Source organism: Carassius carassius, chromosome 5 (genome assembly GCF_963082965.1).
Source record: "Carassius carassius chromosome 5, fCarCar2.1, whole genome shotgun sequence".
NCBI classification, from domain to species: domain Eukaryota; kingdom Metazoa; phylum Chordata; class Actinopteri; order Cypriniformes; family Cyprinidae; genus Carassius; species Carassius carassius.
The window spans coordinates 1280629-1303128 of NC_081759.1; the positions used below are offsets into that span (position 1 = coordinate 1280629).

Below are 22500 nucleotides of genomic sequence, written 5' to 3' on the forward strand. Positions count from 1 at the left end.
CTTGAAAATCTTGTCAGAAATAAAAGTAAACTGAGGACATTCTTTCTAAATAAATAAATCAAAACATTAAATAAATGTGCAAAACCAGCAATATCAAAATCAAAATCAGTTTGCTAAAAACAAACAAACATTTTTTTTAAATAATTTTCCATGCATAGTGTTTAAACTTTTGCATTGTTTAAGTCGTTAAAGGTTGCAGATTTGGCTTTTTTAAGTAGTGCATCAGTGAAAGTCTCTTTGTAACAAATGGTGCCTTTGGAGGCAATCATGGCTTTTCTTGTCACCAGAGAACTAAACATCTCTGTGCTCATATTAATAAATTATTATTAATGCTGAAAAGAGCGGAGAATATATATATTTTTTCAGGTTTTTTCGGGGGAATAAATTGAAAGAACAGCATTGTTTGTTACATTTATATTATTTACATCAAGCTTTTGAATGGTATAGTATTGTATATTGTTACTGAAACTTCATAATATTTCACTTGATTATACATTTAATCAGGAATTATAGTTTGGAAAAAGGCTAACTAGTAAAATGTTTACACGTTATGTGAAAACTAGTACAAGTATATAAATAAATAATAAGAGACTTACTCATGTTTATGATCTCTGCTGAATAAAGTGCTTCATTCTTTTTTTCTGAGGAAATCCAAATCTCAAATACTCAACCAAATCACATTTTGGGGGGAATTATATCTTATTCCTCTCATCGCGAAGCAAACAGTAAAATAAAAAAACTTTATTTAACATTAGAATCTGAATAGGGCGTTCAGCGCGGGGGCGTGGTCACAATAGAAGAAAAACGGACATCGCGTTGTTTTCATATGGATTACTTTATCACAGAATATCTGTTTTCGGCAGCACTTGTTTAGTTTAAAAGTAGACATGTCAAGCTTTCTATATGGTAGCACTTTATTTTACAGTCCTGTTCCCCATGTACATACTATGTACTTATTATAGTAATTACAATAACTATGTAATAACTTGGTACTAACCCTGAACCTACCCCTAAACCTAACCCTACCCCATGTAGTTACCTTGTATTACCAGAACTTTCTTAGATAAATACACTGTAAGTACACTATAAGTACATGTAAGTACACGTACTGTAAAATAAAGTGCAACCGATATCTCTCTCATGTCTCTTCGTTGAGTATTCACGGAGTTACAGTTCATTTTAATGACGTGTTTGTAAATGAAGATCAGCGCAGACAAAGTCTGCAGACAGCACACCTTGTTTGTTATCTTTATTTTATTAGTGCGCAAATTTTTGTTGTTATGTCTGTATACAAATAAAAGAAGACCCTTTACAGATTCGATGTTGCTCTTATCTGTACGATCAAAACTGAAAGTGTAATTTAAGTTCTTTTCGGGGTTATCAGGAGAAAATGATTCATAACGCGTATCCGCGTCTACCGACTCTAGGGTTGAACAGAACAATTCAAAACGAAAGAAAACAGACTGCTCTCTGCTTATGTAACGTTAATCCATATGAAATATGCATTTCTCTGGCGCGTTCACTACTGCGAAGTAGTGATGTCCGATTCGTGAACGAATCGTTCAATTTAACCGGCTCTTCTTAGTGAACCGGTTGAACCAGTTCACCGAATCGAACTGAATCGTTTGAAACGGTTCGTGTCTCCAATAAGCATTAATCCACAAATTACTTAAGATGTTAACTTTTTTAACGTGACTGACACTCCCTCTGAGTCAGAATAAACCAATATCCCGGAGTAATGTACTCAAACAGTACACTGACTGAACTGCTGTGAAGAGAGAACTGAAGATGAACACCGAGCCGAGCCAGATGATGAACGAACACGCCCACTGCTGGAGCAGTTCTCGTTCTCGAGTCGAGAACCAGTTGCATCGGTTTTCGGATCATCAGTACACTGAACTGAAAACCGTTTCTTTCAGACGCGTCCCTTTTGAGAACAGAGGAGCTGATGATACTGCGCATGCGTGATACAGCGTGAAGCCGACTGACTCCCAGCGCGTCTGAACCAAACTGATTCTTTTTGTGATTGATTCTGAACTGATTCTGTGTTAATGTTATGAGCGCGGGTAAACCGAAGGCTTGAATGAAGGGGCAATCTGACGAAACGTAAGTTCATTTAATAACAAATACATCGCAATGGTTTATGTATAGTGGTTTCTGCGCTGATGACACCTAATTTATTTACTTTATATCTTCAAGACTTAAATCCTCATATGCACATTATTGCTGTTACTGTATTTGGGTGCGTTGTTGCAAAACTTAATTGTAAACTTTTCATGATTATGAGGTTTTTAACTGACTAAAGTTATGATTACTGACTTTATATATTTGAATGTTTGATAGACGTGACGCCATTACGTCATCGCCAATGACGTCATTATGTTGAGCGTAAAAGAACCGGTGAACCGGTTTTTTCAACCGGTTTATTGAATTAAACCGTCCGAAAGAACCGGTTCGCGGAAAAGAATCAAACTTCCCATCACTACTGCGAAGATAGCGAGACAGCATCGTTAACTTTAGCTTTGCAGTCGACACGACATTAATACAGAAAACATTTGTTTATTAATAATTATATTCATAAAATATTCATAATCATTACTTTTGCCATTTCTTTGTGACAGCTTTTAGGTGCGTTATTGGCAGCGCCACGCTTACATGTTAGCCTACATGAACGCGTGAACTGAACTGAGCTCGTCACAGCTGGACTGCTTGTTATGATGTCAAGGTCACTTTTAATATTCATAAATTCAATTAGGCTAAACATAGCCTAACTGTTACCTTTATTTTACGTTAATCAGCACCTGGCCTGTCTAAAACCTTCTAGATTTCAAGCCATTCCACCACTTTTCTTGTGGATAGGAGGGGCAGGTGGGCAGCGGGTTAACATGCACTGCTCTGATTGGCCGACAGCTTTTCACTGTGGATCAGCGGCAGAATCAGTGTCATAGATTGCAGAAACTGAAATCGGCAAAATGCGAGACGCAACAAAATGCGTACCTAGAGAGCAGCGAATCATACAAGCGTACTTATGGGTCAAAATGCGTAGAGAGTACGAAAAATGCGTACATGTTGGCAGGTCTACAGTGTTTCGAGTGAATCTTCTGGTCTGTGCTCTCTAACCTGTTCAGTCTCTCCGTCTCCACCTCAAACTCGCGGATCTTGCTCTCGGAGATGGCGGATCCGTGCGAGTAGAGTGTCTGGAAGATCTCCTGGATGTTGGAGCAGTCCTGAAGGGAATGAGCCAGGTGTTCAGCCACATTACTGGACACCTGCAGAGAGAGACACAGAAACAACACTAAACCTGCAGATCTTACAAACCCTGACGCTCATTTACATGAGAACAACATCTGCTTGATCTACTCCCCTGAGTGTCCAGTGTAAAACAGACAGGATCATTATGGTCTGGTTAATCAGTGACCCGCTCACTTTAAAACACAGAGTACTGTAGTAATAGCTCTAGTAATTTGGGAGGTTTTCTCATTTGAACACACTCTATCTGTCTCACCCCGATGCTGCTGATTTCAGAGCCGAGGATGGATCTCTCCGCTGGCAGCGATTCTGAACGAGTCTTCGATAGCTTCACTCGCTCCGCCACCTGTCACACACACACACATACACACACACACACACACACACACACACACGGACACACACACGGACACACACACACGGACACACACACACACACACGGACACACACACACACACACGGACACACACACACACACACGGACACACACACACACACGGACACACACACGGACACACACACGGACATACACGGACACACACGGACACACACACACACACACACACACACACACACACACACACACACACACACGGACACACACACACACGGACACACACGGACACACACACACACACGGACACACACACGGACACACACACACACACACACACACACGGACACACACACACACGGACACACACACACACACACGGACACACACACGGACACACACACACACACACACACACACACAAGGACACACACAAGGACACACACACGGACACACACACACACACACACACACACACACACGGACACACACGGACACACACGGACACACACACACACACACACACACACACGGACACACACGGACACACACACACACACACACACACACACACACAAGGACACACACACGGACACACGGACACACACACACACGGACACACACGGACACACACACACACGGACACACACGGACACACACACACACGGACACACACACGGACACACACACGGACACACACACACACACACACGGACACACACACACACGGACACACACACGGACACACACACGGACACACACACACGGACACACACACACACACACACACACACACACACACGGACACACAAACGGACACACACACACACGGACACACACACACACACACACACACGGACACACACACGGACACACAAACGGACACACAAACGGACACACACACACACACACGGACACACACACACACACACACATGGACACACACATGGACACACACACGGACACACACACAATAAAACTTAAGGTCTGGAGCTGTTAAACTCATAAAACAAAACATCACACAAAAATAAAATAAAATCCCATAACAAAATTATATTTAAATCAAATGAATATAAAATAAAAATAATAAAATAAAATATATATGGCTATTATGCTCTTGATCAATGCACTTAACTAAATAAAATAAAATGGAAAAATTTAATTAATAAAAAAATTTAAATGACTAAAATAAAATAGAAGTAAATATACTATAAAAATATATATAAAATAAAATCCCATAAAAAATACATTTAAATAAAAAATAAATATATAAAAAAACTTTCAGCTAAAAAATATCAGACAAGGCAACATTTATCATTTTAAAAATGTAAAAAATGTAAAAATAAAAACTAACAAAAAAAAAGAAAGACCTCTAACACTAGCTTGCTCTATTCTGTTTCTATTCTATCTGTTTTCTTATTTATGTATTATATTATTTAAAAGCCCATGCTAGGTGTACTGTGTTAAGCTAACTGAGACTTGTTATAGCACTTATATATCATTGCTCTTTTGCTGTTTTTGATTGCTTCCACTGTCCTCATCTGTAAGTCGCTTTGGATAAAAGCATCTGCTAAATGTCTCAATGTAACGAGAGCTATGAAGTACTTTGGCGACGGGGATGTCGTTGCTGCTGCTGCTGGTGCTGAGTTCTCCGGTGCTGGGGTTGATGGGACGTCCCACTGATGTCAGACGGCCAGGACTGGACGGAGCGCCGGGCTGAACGCTCTGGAGACGCGTCTGCAGCTCTCGCACCTGCAGGGACGGAAACACACCTGTCTGTCAAAACACCGGAGTCAGTTTCTCCCTCTTCAGAGATCAGAGCTAAATCTAGACGCTGAGGTTTGCTCAGAACCTGACCTCATGTGGCTTCAGTTCAGTCTATATTACAGACAGCACAGAACTCTCATCCAAAGGACAAATAAAGGACTGAATCCTGAACGAATGGACATCACACACACACACACCGACACAACATCAGACCGAGCTCAATGCTCTCGACACCTCTTGAGCTCTTAGTGTTGTTATTATTGCATGAGCCGGATGAATAACTGATTCAGACCACACAGAATCTGAGTTTATCATTCACAAAGTTACCAAACTTACTCAGGCTTTCATGCTTGTCCAATATTTCAGCTAATCTAAGTGCAACCTCATTTTACCATAAATAATCTCACAAAAACATCTGAAAATAATAAAATAAAATAAACCAAAACATAAATAAAATAAATAAACGCATTAAAAATAAAAAATAAAAATCTCAAAACATCTACAGGTCATTTAAATTAAAATAAAATAAAATAAAACTTCAAAAAGAAATCTCATTAAAATATCTACAGGTCATATTAAAAAAACTATAAAATAAAAAATAAAAATCTCAAAAACATCAACAGGTACCTTCCTTCCATCCATAATTACCATAAAAATCACAAAAGAAAATCTCATAAAAACATCTAAAAAAATAAATAAATAAATAAAATAAACCATCAAAAAATAAAAACAAACCAATAAAAATCTCAAAAACATCTACATCTACATTTATAAATATATATAAAATAAAATAAAATATCATTATTTTTTTTAAATCTCATCAAAACATCTACTGGTACCATTTAAAAAATAAATAAAGTAAAATATATATGATTTGATGTATATGATATAATATAATACAATATGACACTGCATTGAAATAACCAGAATCTAATCATAATCATGGAGAATGACAAGCTCACAAACAAGCTCACTGTTGAATGTGTGACGTGAATTATTTGATCTATAATGAAAGTTCAGCTCATTTAGTCTGTTTGCTGTTGGATCTGTTCAGTTCATACTGACACTATTACAGTTCAGTGTTTGATTTTAAGGACATTTTATTTGCTGTTGCTTGATAAACAATGCTTTTAATCGGTTGGGTTCCTAAAGCAAAAGAGGTTGAGAAGCTCTGATGTGTTTGCAGTGAAACATCCCTCCATCAGCTGCTCGAGCTTCAGCTCTTAATAAAGAGAGAAAACATCAATATTTAACTTAGCAGTTCAATGCTGTCCATCCTCGCGGCCTGTAATGGAGAGCATTTAGTGTTCGTCTGTGACTTAGATGAATGACGGCAGCATTAAAGCGACACACACACACACACACGGACACACACACACACACGGACACACACACACGGACACACACACACACACACACACACACACACACACACACACACACACACACACGGACACACACGGACACACACACACACACACACACACACACACACACACACACACACACACACACACACACACACACACGGACACACACACACACACACGTGTCCTTTTAATATGGCTATTTCACTCTTTGAACAATGGTGTAAAATAAGTAAAAAATAATAATAATAAAAAAAAAATATTTTTCTACAATAGCGTACAATAAATAAATAAATGCAAAAGTAATTTCAGGTTTGAACTACAGTGCATAAATAAATAAACAAATGCTAATGGTGTGTTCAGTTTTAAAAAACATGAATAAATGAATAAATAAATGCAAATGGTATGTTATTTTCAATTTTGAACAATAGCATATAAGTAAATAAATAAATAATAAATGCAGTTGTTCCATTTTGAAAAATGTGTGCATAATAAATAAATAAATGAAAGCATAAATGCATAAATAAATAAATGGTAACATTTTGTAAAAGTTGAAAAATAGTCTAATAAAAATATTTGTTTAAAAATCGTAATGTTTTGTTTAAGTGTAAGCAATAGAGTACAAATAAAGTGAGTTAGTGATTCAATAAGCCATTCATAAAGGCAGCTGCTAAATTCAAAAATGCATTTTTATGACAAAAATAGTAAGTATTATTCCACCAAATCACTCGTTTCATTCCTGAATGATTCATCTGTTTTGAACAAATCTGTTGAATGACTGAATCAATGACTGCTTATTAAGACATACTGACAGATTTAGTTTCATATTTAAAGTATCACTTCACAGTTCTATATTCAATATATTTTATATTTAAAACATAAAATGTCATAACATGCAACTGCAGTGTAAATGCATTCATGGCATCTCTGAGCTGCATTAAACAGTCTGTATAAACACATCAGATGCAGCTCGTGTGCCACTTCTGCAGCGCAAATATGGATTTTATTGATACTGATTTGATTTGAATGGTATCAGTCCTACGGTGTTTTATTATTCAGACTGCATTTCTTGAGTAGATTTAAGAATTTATAAGAATGTATGCACATCTACTTTACTAAGGTCCGAAAATTTGCCCATAAAAATTGGAATTCTATTTAACCCTCATATTGCATTCAAAATCTAAGAATATAATCTGAAAATTCCCAGTATCAACCCCATTGGAATGAATGAAATCAAAATTAATTAAATTATTAAATTAATACATTAATTCTACATGCATAAACTTTAACTTTCAGATGAAAAAAGTGAATTCATGCTGCAATGGTTCATCAGCAGGTGCACATATTCATGTTTAGAAACACATTTCAGTCCCAAAAGCGTGAGAGATATGGTGAAAAGGCTAAATATATTTGACAAAAGATTTCCAACAAAAACAATTGAACACAAAATAAATTACGTGTATTTTGAGGGTCTTAAAACACTTGCAAAGTTTTGTTCCCTTACTGAAAAACAAGTTTTTAGACATTTTTATGTTTCTTTTCCATGTCAAAACAGGGGAAGGTAAATTTAAAGGGGTAAACTTAGCTCTTTAATAAAAAAGTTGATTTCTTTCACTGGTTTTGGATTACTTTTCGGTTTTATCCTGGCTTCACTGAACCCTGCATAGTGTTCTTCTTCCTGGTGTTACAGAAACAGCCACACTAATGGTGATGGATCTATTTCCCGAGCTTTAATAAGGAATGCCACTCTCCTCGGATCATTTGGAAAAACACACAGCACAAACCTGTTTGGATCGATTAGTCTGCTGCTTTTAGACATGATCTGTAATCAGATCTGGCCGCCTGAAGCTGGTTAGCACACTAACATGATTAGCCCTGAAATGCATCGAGTGAAAAAGGCCAAAGGCTTTTATAGAAACAGCCGTGTCACTCAGACCTACGAAATACAAATGGCCTGCGATTCATCTCAGATATCAAATTTGTGTAATGAAATCTGTCCGTGCTCGTGGAATTGGTCTGATGCATCGCTTGCTGTTTCTGATGGGATGGGGTTTATTGTGGAGATGCTGAGTCCATCGAGAGTTTCAATCTTGTCTTTATCCGTCTCTGACATCAGACACAAATGTGCATATAAAAGCAAATTTTACTTATTTGAACAAGACATAACTTGAGCATAACAATGATTGTAGATTTTATTTTATTTTTTTCCATTTTATTTTATTTAGGTTAAGTGTCTTGATCAAGAGCATAATAGTGATAGTTGATTTTATTTTATTTTTTTAATTTTATTTATTTAGGTTAAGTTTGTTGATCAAGAGCATTATACAGGTGCTGGTCATATAATTAGAATATCATCAAAAAGTTGATTTATTTCACTAATTCCATTCAAAAAGTGAAACTTGTATATTATATTCATTCATTACACACAGACTAATTTATTTCAAATGTTTATTTCTTTTAATTTTGATGTTTATAACTGACAGCTAAGGAAAATCCCAAATATAAAAATTGGAATATTGTGAAAAGGTTCAATATTGAAGACACCTGGTGCCACACTCTAATCAGCTAATTAACTCAAAACACCTGCAAAGCCTTTAAATGGTCTCTCAGTCTAGTTCTGTAGGCTACACAATCATGGGGAAGACTGCTGACTTGACAGTTGTCCAAAAGACGACCAGTGACACCTTGCACAAGGAGGGCAAGACACAAAAGGTCATTGCAAAAGAGGCTGGCTGTTCACAGAGCTCTGTGTCCAAGCACATTAATAGAGAGGCGAAGGGAAGGAAAAGATTTGGTAGAAAAAAAGTGTACAAGCAATAGGGATAACTGCACCCTGGAGAGGATTGTGAAACAAAACCCATTCAAAAATGTGGGGGAGATTCACAAAGAGTGGACTGCAGCTGGAGTCAGTGCTTCAAGAACCACACAACAACAGAACAACAGACAGCGTCAGAAGCGTCTCGCTTCAAAAAGGACTGGACTGCTGCTGAGTGTCCAAAGTTATGTTCTCTGATGAAAGTCAATTTTGCATTTCCTTTGGATATAACGGTCCCAGAGTCTGGAGGAACAGAGGAGAGTCACACAATCCACGTTGCTTGAGGTTCAGTGTAAAGTTTCCACAGTCAGTGATGGTTTGGGGTGTCATGTCATCTGCTGGTGTTGGTCCACTGTGTTTTCTGAGGTCCAAGGTCAACACAGCCGTATACCAGGAAGTTTTAGAGCACTTCATGCTTCCTGCTGCTGACCAACTTTATGGAGATGCAGATTTAATTTTCCAACAGGACTTGGCACCTGCACACAGTGCCAAAGCTACCAGTACCTGGTTTAAGGACCATGGTATCCCTGTTCTTAATTGGCCAGCAAACTCGCCTGACCTTAACCCCATAGAAAATCTATGGGTTATTGTGAAGAGGAAGATGCAATAAGCCAGACCCAAGAATGCAGAAGAGCTGAAGGCCACTATCAGAGCAACCTGGGCTCTCATAACACCTGAACAGTGCCACAGACTGATCGACTCCATGCCACGCCGCATTGCTGCAGTCATTCAGGCAAAATGAGCCCCAACTAAGTATTGAGTGCTGTACATGCTCATACTTTTCATTTTTATACTTTTTAGTTGGCCAAGATTTCTAAAAATCCTTTATTTGTATTGGTCTTAAGTTATATTCAAATTTTCTGAGAAACTAAATTTGGGATTTTCCTTAGCTGTCAGTTATAATCATCAAAATTAAAAGAAATAAACATTTGAAATATATCAGTCTGTGTGTAATGAATGAATATAATATAAAAGTTGCACTTTTTGAATGGAATTAGCGAAATAAATCAACTTTTTGATAATATTCTAATTATATGACCAGCACCTGTAGTATCAAAACATTTAATTTTATAATTTTTTCTTTTTCTTTCATTTTGGATAAGAATTTTGATCAAGAGTATAACAGTAAAAGTAGTTTTATATAATTTTTCATTTTCATTCTTGATTAGGAGCATAATAGTAATAGTCGTTTTATGTTATGCATTTTATTTATTTAGGTTAAGTGTTTTGATAAAGAGCAATATAGTAGCAGTACATTTTATTTTATTATTTTTATTTTATTTGGATAAGAATTTTGATCAAGAGGATAACAGTAAAAGTAGTTAACATGTTTTATTATTATTATATTTTATTTTAATCTTATATAGGTTAAGTGTCTTGATCAAGAGCATAATAATGAGAGTAGATTTTATTTCATTTTATTCTTTTTTTCATTTTTTTTTATGTTATTAAGGGAAAGTGTGTTGATAAAGAGCATTATAGTAGCAGAAGATTTTATTTTATTATTATTATTTTTTTTTTAATAAAAATTTTGATCAAGAGGATAACAGTAAAAGTAGTTTACATTTTTATTTATTTTTTTTTTTTATCTTATTTAGGTTAAGTGACTTGATCAAGAGCATAACAGTGATAGCATTTTTTTTTAACTAAAGAAAAAAATATATATTACAGTTCAGTGTTTGATTTTAAGGATAAAATAAATACATTTACAATTAATACAAAATATAAAGATTTTACTGTAATGAGATTCAGAAAGACCTGCAACTGAGCACAAGATACTTACACAAACTATAATATAATATAATATAATATAATATAATATAATATAATATAATATAATATAATATAATATAATATAATATAATATAATAAGCTTTTTAGATCTATTTTGCTTTTTATATTTGAATGACAATTAAACTCATTTAACCCCTAAAGTCTCACTACTGTATGTGTCCAGATGTTTTACTGTTTATTTGTATTAGATTCTCAATCTCATTACCGTAATAGAGGAATTTATAGTAAATCAGTGTAATTTTATGTAATTTGTAGTCAATTTTAGTAAAAGGTTTATTATATATTTTTTTTTTATATTAATATTGTTGTCAAACAATTAATCGCATGCAAAATAAACATTTTTGTTTTCATAATATGTGTACTGTGTATATTTATTATGTATATATAAATACAAACACACAGAGTATATATTTTATAAATCACGATTAATCGTTTGATGCATTAAAAATGAACACTTTAAGATAATAAAGTTGTTAAATCTATGAAATGACAGATTCTGAAGAATTATACTCATATATTTAAACTCAGATTATACCTGGATTATGGACAAGATCAATCATTCAATCGATTAATGAGTGGTTTGAACCCCCAAACGGTGAATCGCTGGTAATTAGCCGTAATGCATGGTGTGATGTTGACTGTGTGCTGTCACTCACACGTCTGCGCAGACGGTCTCGCTCCTCTCGGACGCCGCTCACGATGGCTTTGGTGCGGTTCAGATCCTCTTCTTTATGGCACAGCATCGCCGTCAGGCTCTCGTTCTCCTCCCGGAGTCCAGCCAGCTCCTTCTCCCAGCGCACTCGCTCCTCACACAGACTGGGGTAGAAGTCACGGCCCAGAGCGCCCTCGATCTCCTCCACCGTCTGCACACACACACACACACACACACACAGCTTTCAGCATCACATTTCAGCTTCAGACAAATACTGCTCTATTCATCTGTGAATCCTGAAAAATAAAATGCCTCACAGTTGCCACAGAAATATTGTGCAGCACGACTGTGTTCAACACTGATAATAATCAGAAATGTTTCTTGTCATATTATTCTGATTTCTGAAGATCATGTGACAATGAAGACTGGAGGAATGATGCTGAAAATACAGCGGAGCATCACAGAAATAAATTACACTTTAACAGAGATTCACACAGAAAACTGCTGTTTAAAAGTGTAATAATATTTCATATTTTATTTGGTAATTTTTAATCAAATAAATGCAGCTTTGGTGAGCAGAAGAGACGTCTTAAAAAAAAAAAAAAAGAAAAAAAAAGTAAATAAATTACTGGGAATATTTTAATAGATTCCGATAGATTTAGACTCTTCACCAAATAACTATTCACAACATTAGACAAGACTTTTCCAGATTTTCAGATCACAAGGTCTCTTCCCGTCCACACTGACAGGTTTTTACCAAATCAAGCTGCAGAAGTCTCCAACAAGCCATGCTTCTCTCACATTACACACGTTCTCACGCAGTGTTTTCATCGCGGAGCAAAGAGGAAACTGACAACACACCGACAGACTGGTATGAAACAAGCTCTCAGCTTTCAAACGCTGGTATTTTTTAAGAAACTCAAACAATAAATAGCATTTTAATGCTCTTTAATGTGTCGTGAGAGATCACTGAATTGCTAAGTTAAAACAGCATGTGAACTGATTGTCTTTTCATATTTACTGAAAGCATGAAATAAACGTGAATGAACATCATTTATGTAAAGTTTGAGTCCACCGAAGTTAATGTAGTCTCCGGCAGACGGCGAATCTGGCGTTATGATTGGTCAGATCGCCTGTCAATCAAAGCTCTTTGCCAGAGCCAGCCAATCAGACAGCAGTGTGGTTACTTTATCTGTCCGGTGCTTAACCTTGATGGCCAGATCGCAGTGTTCGCTGGTGGAGGTCAGCTGCTCGATGTGTCTGTCCACCTCCGCCACAGACAGACTGCATGTGCTCTTCTTGCGGCCGCACAGGACGCTCTCCAGACCCGTCAAAACACGCTGCAGCTCCCAGTTCAGGTCACTGCAGTTATCTGGAAAAACACACGCATCTCAGTCAACCTGGGAACTTCTTGCGCTCTATTTTAACAGAGCCATTTATTTACAAAGCACATGAAATTCTAAGACTAACAGGAGAGCTAATGTCTCAACTCTTTCTCCAACACAGCAGAGAGCTCAAAGCAGGGAGCAAACAGATGCTGCGACAAGCGTCTCTTCTCAAAGTTTCAGACGAGATCTCGGCGATGTCTCAAATTGCCCTTAGATTTGCCAGGATACCGAAGTCAGAGATCTCAATATGAACTCAATTTACAGAAATAACTTCAATAATTTACATCAGAGCTCCATGAAGTCTCATGCATAACCTGTATTAATATCATCCAAACCTGCTCATCCAGCGTCCTGCAGGCGAAGGAAATGGAAAAACCAGAGCTCAAGTAAATCAGAACTCATAGGATTCAATAGGATCGCTGACATGAGCAGATTATTGATCCAGAGCTGTATTAATATTCACAACTGCAGGCAATGTGCTGTCATATATTATCATAATAAACACTTGTGGGAAAACACTGGATGAGCTTCACACGGAGCCTCCACAATCTTTAATGACACGATTCTGAAGTTTTAGTTTTGTATGAAGTCAACGACAAAGTCTGCACTGAATGAACTGCTTTGTTAAAAATAAAATAAATAAAATATTTTTTTTACTAGTGGGTGCAGAACACTGTAGTTCATTTATGTTAGTGAGGATAGCAAAAAAAAGTAAGCGCTGACATATTATAACTAAAAAGACTACCAGGAAAATGTATACAAATTTGGGAACACAGATGATTCAGACACTTTGAGCTGAGCATGTTTTACTGAAGTGTTTTTTCTTTAATTGCTAATGTGATCTTTACACATCACAGACTGAACTAAATTAAGCTAAATTGGTTTTATGTAATTGTGTTCTTAAGTTCAAATCAACCGAGTTAATTACGAAAGTTATCTGACATCATCAAGATTAATTTGCTCTGACACAGATCTTGTCATATTTTATTACCATTTTCTAAACTACTGCGAATAAACCATGATAATGTTAGAAATGAAGGTGTCTGAATATATATAAAAATATAAAAACATTCACTGCTTGAAATAATAATATTAATAAAAAAATATTGACTGAAATTAAATATAAAAATATACAGTACAGACCAAAAGTTTGGAAACATTACTCATTTTTAATGTTTTTGAAAGAAGTTTCTTCTGCTCATCAAGCCTGCATTTATTTGATCAAAAATACAGAAAAAATAATTTATATTGTGATATATTATTACAATTTAAAATAATTGTTTTTAAATTTATTATACTTTAAATTATCATTTATTTCTGTGATGCAAAGTTGAATTTTTAGGATCATTATCACATGATCCTTTAGAAATCATTCTAATATGATGATTCATTATCAAAGTTGGAAACAGTTCTGCTGCTTAATATTTTTTCAGAACATGTGATACTTTTTTAGGATACTTTGATGAATAAAAAGTAAAAATAAAGAAGCTATGTTTTTAAAATATTAATATTTTGTAATAACAATATACACTACTGGTCAGTAATCTGGGGTCAGTCATTTTTTTCTTTCTTTTTTTAAGATAAAATCAATACTTTTATTCAGCAAGGATGTGTTAAATTGATAAAAAGTGATAGTAAAGAAAATATATTATTAGAATATATATTATTAGAATTTTTATTTTTATTTTGAATAAATGCAGTTCTTTTTAACCTTTTATTGATCAAATATATGAGACAGCAGAACTGTTTCCAACACTCATAATAAATCAGAATATTAGAATGATTTCTAAATGATCATGTGATCGACTGATGTTACATGTGACACTGAAGAATGGAGGAATGATGCTGAAAATTCAGCTTTGCATCACAGGAATAATTTTTTTTTTTTTTTAAGTATATTCAAATAGAAAACTATTATTTTAAGTTATAATAATATTTCACAATATTACAGTTTTCTCTGTATTTTTGATCAAATAAATGCAGGCTTGATGAGCAGAAGAAACTTCTTTCAAAAACATTAAAAATAGTAATGTTTCCAAACTTTTGGTCCGTACTGTATATATATAAAAAACTATTTTCTTTTCAGCTAGTTGCAACATTTCTCATTTTCATTTAGTTCAACTAAAACTAAATTGACTAAAACGTAAAACTTCACAAAAACTACATAAATAACCCAAAACAAAATTAACAAAACTTGAACTAATATTAAACAGAAACAAAATAAAAATATTAAAGTCTAATTTTAAATATATTAACTTAAAATATAATACTTTAGCAATGATACTAAAAGTCTGAATATAACATTGCAATTTAAAGTTAATTTCCTCTTTTGTAATGCAAAGCTGGTTTATTCATGGAAACAACAAAAAAAGCCTGTAGAATCTGAATCTGTCATCATTTCCTTTCACAGACAGGAGTGATGCATGCTGGGAATGCTCCACAATACACTCGTAATGAAGAACACCATTAGACCGAAGGGACAATGACGGCTGAGGCCTTTAAAAGCTTTTGTGTGGAGCGTATCGACTCGATCGAGTGTAAAAACAAAAGAAAGTAGAGAAAAGACAACAATTACGCTCAGCAAAACACTAATTCAGGATACAATAATAGCACAAAATGCTACCATGATGCAACATATTTGATTGAATTTGTTAATTATTTACATTTTTAAATGACTAATTTGCATTTAATTGTATTATTTAAATATAAATGTATGAGTTTGAATTTGCATTACAACTGAAACACATTCATATTGCATAATGATCATTACTGTAATGTCAAAATATTTTTTTGCCTCATAGTAATGAATATTTTGCAGTTCAAATGTGCTTCACTGTCATGATGAAATAATGTCATAATAATATGCAATAGGCATCACGTTCAAAAATTAAAATATACTTTGATTCTTTTGATGTTGCAATGTAATACGGACATGTTTTTGACAGGCTGAGATTCCGTTCATCATCATCATGTTTCCTGTATGTCAGTCTGCATTCTGAGTTTGGATTTGGAAATATAATAATCCATCAGGTTTGACAGCTGCTCTTACCCATGTCTGCAGTGACCAGCGTGGACTGGTTCTCAGGCAGTGAGATGGACGCCTGGTCGGGGTCCTGATCGCTCCGGTCGTCCTCGTTAACTTCCAGCTGGCTGTGACTGAGATCGGAGCGAAGCTCGGAAAACTCATCCTCCTCCCTGAGAAACACACACATTATGAGGAATGAGAAGAATCATGGCAGAAAGTGAGATGTTCTGTTGATCCTGTTTTCTTTGTTGTTGTTGTTTTTAAGAGTGTGAGCACCAATCTATGGAAGCATGATTCCTCCAAAGAAAAAAAAAATAATAATGATGTTTTTTCTCTTTTCCCAGACTTGAAGAGTTAAGATTCTCACTCTATGGTTCACTCAAATCCTTTTATAAGACTTGGTTCCCTTTTTGGACTATATTAAAGGCCTACCTTGTGCACCTGTAACTGGCAACATGTAATATTTGTCATCTGTTAGAAGGTTTTTTACTTATATATTGGTTATTTATATCTATTTTACTTAATTTTTTATTGTTTTTTATTTATTTAATTTACTATTAGTTTTCCTGTCCATCTGAGTTAATATACATGGGGGATTGTGGAAGGGATTAATAATAGACAATATCTTAATAATTATCATTATTTCAATCTGTATTGTTACACAAAATACCAATAAAAACATTTGAATAATGTTTTTTTTTCTAACAATTTAGAATTGTTTTCATAATTTAGAGTTTACATCTCACAAATCTTTCTTTTGTGTCATAATTCTGACTTTATTCTCATAATTCTGACTTAATTCTTGGAATTCTGACTTTATTCTCGGAATTCTGACTTTATTCTTGGAATTAAATTAAATGTATGCATTTAGCAGACGCTTTTATCCAAAGCGACTTACAGTGCATTCAGGCTATCAATTTTTACCCATCATGTGTCCCAGGGAATCGAACCCCCAACGTTGTGCTTGATAGCGCAATGCTCTACCAATTGAGCTACAGGAATTCTGACTTTATTCTCGGAATTCTGACTTTACTCTCGGAATTCTGACTTTATTCTCGGAATTCTGAATTCTGACTTTATTCTCGGAATTCTGAATTCTGACTTTATTCTCGGAATTCTGAATTCTGACTTTATTCTCGGAATTCTGAATTCTGACTTTATTCTCGGAATTCTGAATTCTGACTTTATTCTCGGAATTCTGAATTCTGACTTTATTCTCGGAATTCTGAATTCTGACTTTACTCTCGGAATTCTGAATTCTGACTTTACTCTCGGAATTCTGACTTTACTCTCGGAATTCTGACTTTACTCTCAGAATTCTGAATTCTGACTTTACTCTCGGAATTCTGACTTTACTCTCGGAATTCTGACTTTACTCTCGGAATTCTGAATTCTGACTTTATTCTCGGAATTCTGAATTCTGACTTTATTCTCGGAATTCTGAATTCTGACTTTACTCTCGGAATTCTGAATTCTGACTTTACTCTCGGAATTCTGACTTTACTCTCGGAATTCTGACTTTACTCTCGGAATTCTGACTTTACTCTCGGAATTCTGACTTTACTCTCGGAATTCTGAATTCTGACTTTACTCTCGGAATTCTGACTTTACTCTCTGAATTCTGAGTTTATTCTCAGGCTACGTTTCCACTAGTGTGTTTTTGTTTTAAAACACATAACTTTTGCTACGGTTACGCTGGTCATTTACGCTACTCTGGTGTTCTCGACCCTGAAAACAGAGACTTTTGAAAATGCTGTAGACCTTGTTTTAGTTTGAAAATTCCGGGGTTGCATTTCAGACTTTTGAAAACGACGGCGTGGCTCTACCAATTGAGCTACAGGAATTCTGACTTTATTCTCGGAATTCTGACTTTACTCTCGGAATTCTGACTTTACTCTCGGAATTCTGACTTTAATCTCGGAATTCTGACTTTACTCTCGGAATTCTGAATTCTGACTTTATTCTCGGAATTCTGACTTTACTCTCGGAATTCTGACTTTACTCTCGGAATTCTGACTTTACTCTCTGAATTCTGACTTTACTCTCTGAATTCTGACTTTATTCTCAGAATTCTGACTTTACTCTCGGAATTCTGAGTTTATTCTCAGGCTACGTTTACACTAGTGTGTTTTTGTTTTAAAACAACTTTTGCTACGGTTACGCGGGTCATTTACGCTACTCTGGTGTTCTCGACCCTGAAAACAGAGACTTTTGAAAATGCTGTAGACCTTGTTTTAGTTTGAAAATTCCGGGGTTGCATTTCAGACTTTTGAAAACGACGGCGTGGCTGTCCACATTCACTCTGCGTATTCATGATGAACTATAAACAATAACATTATGCTCATTGTTGTACCCATAGATATGCATTGGTATATTCCTCTTTCGACTCCTCCAAGCACATAGACACATCCGCCATCTAAATAAATAGGGCATCTACCTATACATATCTATGGTTGTACATGCATTAATGATCATGTGACGTGTTTTCGGTGGTGTAGTGTGCATGGAGATAATTTCTGAATTGCAGTGAAAACCCCAGTGTAGATGAGGATCGTTTTCATTTTAAAATGCCGCTTTTAAAGAAAAACGCACTAGTGTAAACATAGCCTCAGAATACTAACTTTTTTCTCTGAATTCAGATTTCATCCCAACTCAACTTCTTCCCCAATGCACTTGTGAGTTTATATATAAGAATTTGGTCTTCTCTTTTCACTTTTTCAAGACTTTTTTTTTTCTCAGACGTACGAATCAATTCTCATCTTATATCTCACAATTCTGAGTTTAAATCTTCTTATTTATCTGAATTGCAAGAAAAAAGTGTGTGATAAAATTTGCAAGTATACATTACATTCATGTAATTGTTTTTTTTCATCAAGGAATAAAAGTATAACAAAGGTATTTTTTTTCCATGTTGTAATACCAATTAGAAGATCTTAGCAAATAAATAAATTGCATTTAGCCACGTTTCTTTTTGAGATAATAAAAAGCAACAAATTTAGAAACTAATTTCCCCCTAAAAACACTACATACAAGAGCTATTTTATCTCATGATCAAACAGAGTTATGAATCAGGGACGAATTTGAAAGTCATCAGAGGCCTGGAGTCCTTCGGCACATTCTAGTTTCCCTGATGAGGATGCAAAGCCCAAGGTGCTGCATACATATGAGGCATTTCTAATTAATCACTGCATGGATCTCATTCACATGCAGCTGGACACACGGTCACCAGTTCACCACATCTCCATCACAACTCAGTATTCATGAGCTGGGGAACGAATCAAGCTATTGTCACGCAGTTCGTTTAGTAAGATGAACCTGATATCATCAGAATAAACGATGAAAGGAGACAATCATCTCCTGCTGGGTTTCCAGGATAAATGACAAGGTGAGACATGCTTGAGTAACATTTACCTGGACGGAGACTTAAAGGAGCATTAAAGCAGCTGATCTCTGTCATTGAGCATGAGTTACAAAGCTATAAATCACGGTAAGGGGCTTTCCTGTGAAGCTCTGCTCCAAACCCTCGTCAGCTGCCTTCACAGACAACACTTCAGCCAGCATTTACATTGTGCATTTATCCAAAGCAAATTATAAAAGAGAAGCAAAGCTATTTGAGAGCTAATAATATTTGATAATATTTGTAATGCAATCTAGTTGGAAAATTATATTTTCCATAAAGAAAACTGAGCCATTACATTTTACATTTACTATTTTATATTTGCATCTTTATTTTACATTGGAATTATTATGATATTATTTTCATGACATTACTACTTTGCATTTAAATTTATTATTTTACATTTCCATCACTGACATTATTTGTAAGAATAATTTTATATTCACATTGTTTTACATTTGCATTATTATGACAAGACGTTATTATTTTATATTTACTATTTAAAATTGTCATTAATTTGTCATCATGTTAATGACTTTTACTTTACATTTATATTTATTATTTTACGTTAGCATTACTGAAATTATTCATAAGGCAGCATTACTTCATGTTTATTTTCACAAAATTTTTATTTTACATTTTTAATATTTTGCCATTATTTTAACAACTATTTTATATTTGCATTACTATAACACTATTTTCAATACTTCTATCTTACATTTACTATTTTGCATTTACATATTTTTATATGATTATCGTTTACATTTATCATTTTACATTATGGCATAATTTCCGAGCCATTCTAATTTTACATTTTATATTTATTTTATATATATATATATATATGTACACACACACACACACACACACACACACACACACACACACAAACACACACACACACACACACACACACACACATATTTATAATTGCATTATTATGACATTATTCCCATTACATTATTATTTACATTTACCTTTATTATGTCATTATTTTTATGACAAATAAACACATTTTCTTGCCTAATATGTAAAACAAAAACACTAAACAGTTCATAAATTAGGGCAGTAATTCTTGTAATGCCTTTAGTTAGACCTGTTTTTAATTAAAAAACGATTGAGGATCGTTAAGAATAATGAGATTACTAACAAACTCAGACGCACTACAGTAATTACAATTATGTGTATAAATTAGTTTTAGTGTCATTACAAAAAACATTTAATGAATTATTATTATGCAAATTATAATTCAGTATTTCTTTGTATTTGAGCTGAAGATTTCTGAATGTGCGAAGCAGCTCACAAGGTTTAGGAGCAGAAGTAGAGATGATCAGCGTGTCTCCGGTCAGATGCTGAAGGGTAAAACTCTCCCAGGAGTCTCAGCAAATGAGACCACCGCCGGCGCTGAAGAGCAGACCGACCTCAGACAGCTGCGCTCACACACACACACACACACACACACACACACACACACACACACACACACACACACACACACACACACACACACACACACACACACACACACACACACACACACACACACACACACACACACACACACACACACACACACACACAGTGTGCATGCTTACTGTCCATGTGCATGCTTATGTTCCTGCACTGTAAGCTGCTTTGGGTAAAGCATCTGCTAAAAGCATGAATGTGAATGTGTGGTCCAAACACAACTGTTCTCTGAGCACTTGTGTGCAGCACATAGTTTACTAATGTTTGTGTTTGTGTGTGTATTTTTATGAGTGTGTGTGTGTGTGTTGTGAGGAACAAATGTCCGGCTGTGTCGATTAGAAAAGAAATGTGTGTTTACATTTTCCCAGCCGACTAAAACGAGCACTAATTTTGAAGAACTAATGACTGGATGAGCAGGACTGAACATTGTGTTTTGTTTTAATAATCAGTATTTATTACAGTCAAATCAATTCAGCTGTGCAGCACTTTTCACAACACTCATCATTTCAAAGCACTTAAAGTTGTACTGTCTGTAATGCTTTAGTGCTTTACTATAAAGAGCCGGCGATATTATGACAAAACAGAGATGATCTGGATTCAGATGCAGCTATAGTGTATCTATAGAGTTGTGGAGCACATATATCAGTGCAGCAGTGACTCAGTGATACAGATTTGAATATTAGTCAATTTTGCTCAATTAAGAGATTAAAATATCTATTTTAGAGATATGGCAACACTTCACTTAAAGCCTTTATATATAATGCATTATTAAAGTATTCTTAATGCATTAATTGTGTCTTGTAATGCCTCTTATAATGCATTGTATGATCTCATGAATAATTGTAACCACTGTTATAATACATAATGTGCATCTATTTCACTGTTACACCTTCAGAAAATAAATAATGCATTAAAACACAGACAAAAATTTTAAGTGTCTCTGGGAGTGTTTGAGTTTAAGTGTGTGTGTGCAAGCAGGTGGTGTGTGTGTCTCTGTGAGTTTGAGTGTGTGTGTGCATGCATGTGGTGTGCATGTGTGAGAAAATGTGTGCATGCATGTAGTGTGTGTGTGTGTGTGGGTTTGTCTCTGTGAGTGTTTGAGTTTAAGTGTGTGTGTGTGTGTGCATGCCTGTGATGTGCATGTGTGTCTCCGTGAGTGTTTGAGGTTGTGTGTTGCATGCATGTGGTGTGCATGTGTGAGAGAATGTGTGCATGCATGTGGTGAGTGGGTGTGTGTGTTACCT

The 22500-nt window shown here is 35.2% G+C and overlaps 1 protein-coding gene across 3 annotated transcripts in view; it reads right to left on the bottom strand.

The window, feature by feature from the left end:
* The window catches only part of LOC132140575 (colorectal mutant cancer protein-like), a 67264-nt gene that overhangs the window by 17319 nt on the left and 27445 nt on the right, over positions 1–22500 (bottom strand). For all 3 annotated transcript variants that reach the window (XM_059549388.1, XM_059549385.1, XM_059549386.1), the window contains 7 exons: positions 22499–22500; positions 16417–16562; positions 13188–13351; positions 11984–12190; positions 5190–5336; positions 3506–3595; positions 3121–3269 (listed from right to left, as the gene is read on the bottom strand). The exon at positions 22499–22500 is cut by the window's right edge and continues 141 nt beyond it. In XM_059549388.1, coding sequence (XP_059405371.1) covers positions 3121–3269; positions 3506–3595; positions 5190–5336; positions 11984–12190; positions 13188–13351; positions 16417–16562; positions 22499–22500 — 905 coding nt within the window. The remainder of the gene's footprint in view (positions 1–3120; positions 3270–3505; positions 3596–5189; positions 5337–11983; positions 12191–13187; positions 13352–16416; positions 16563–22498) is intronic.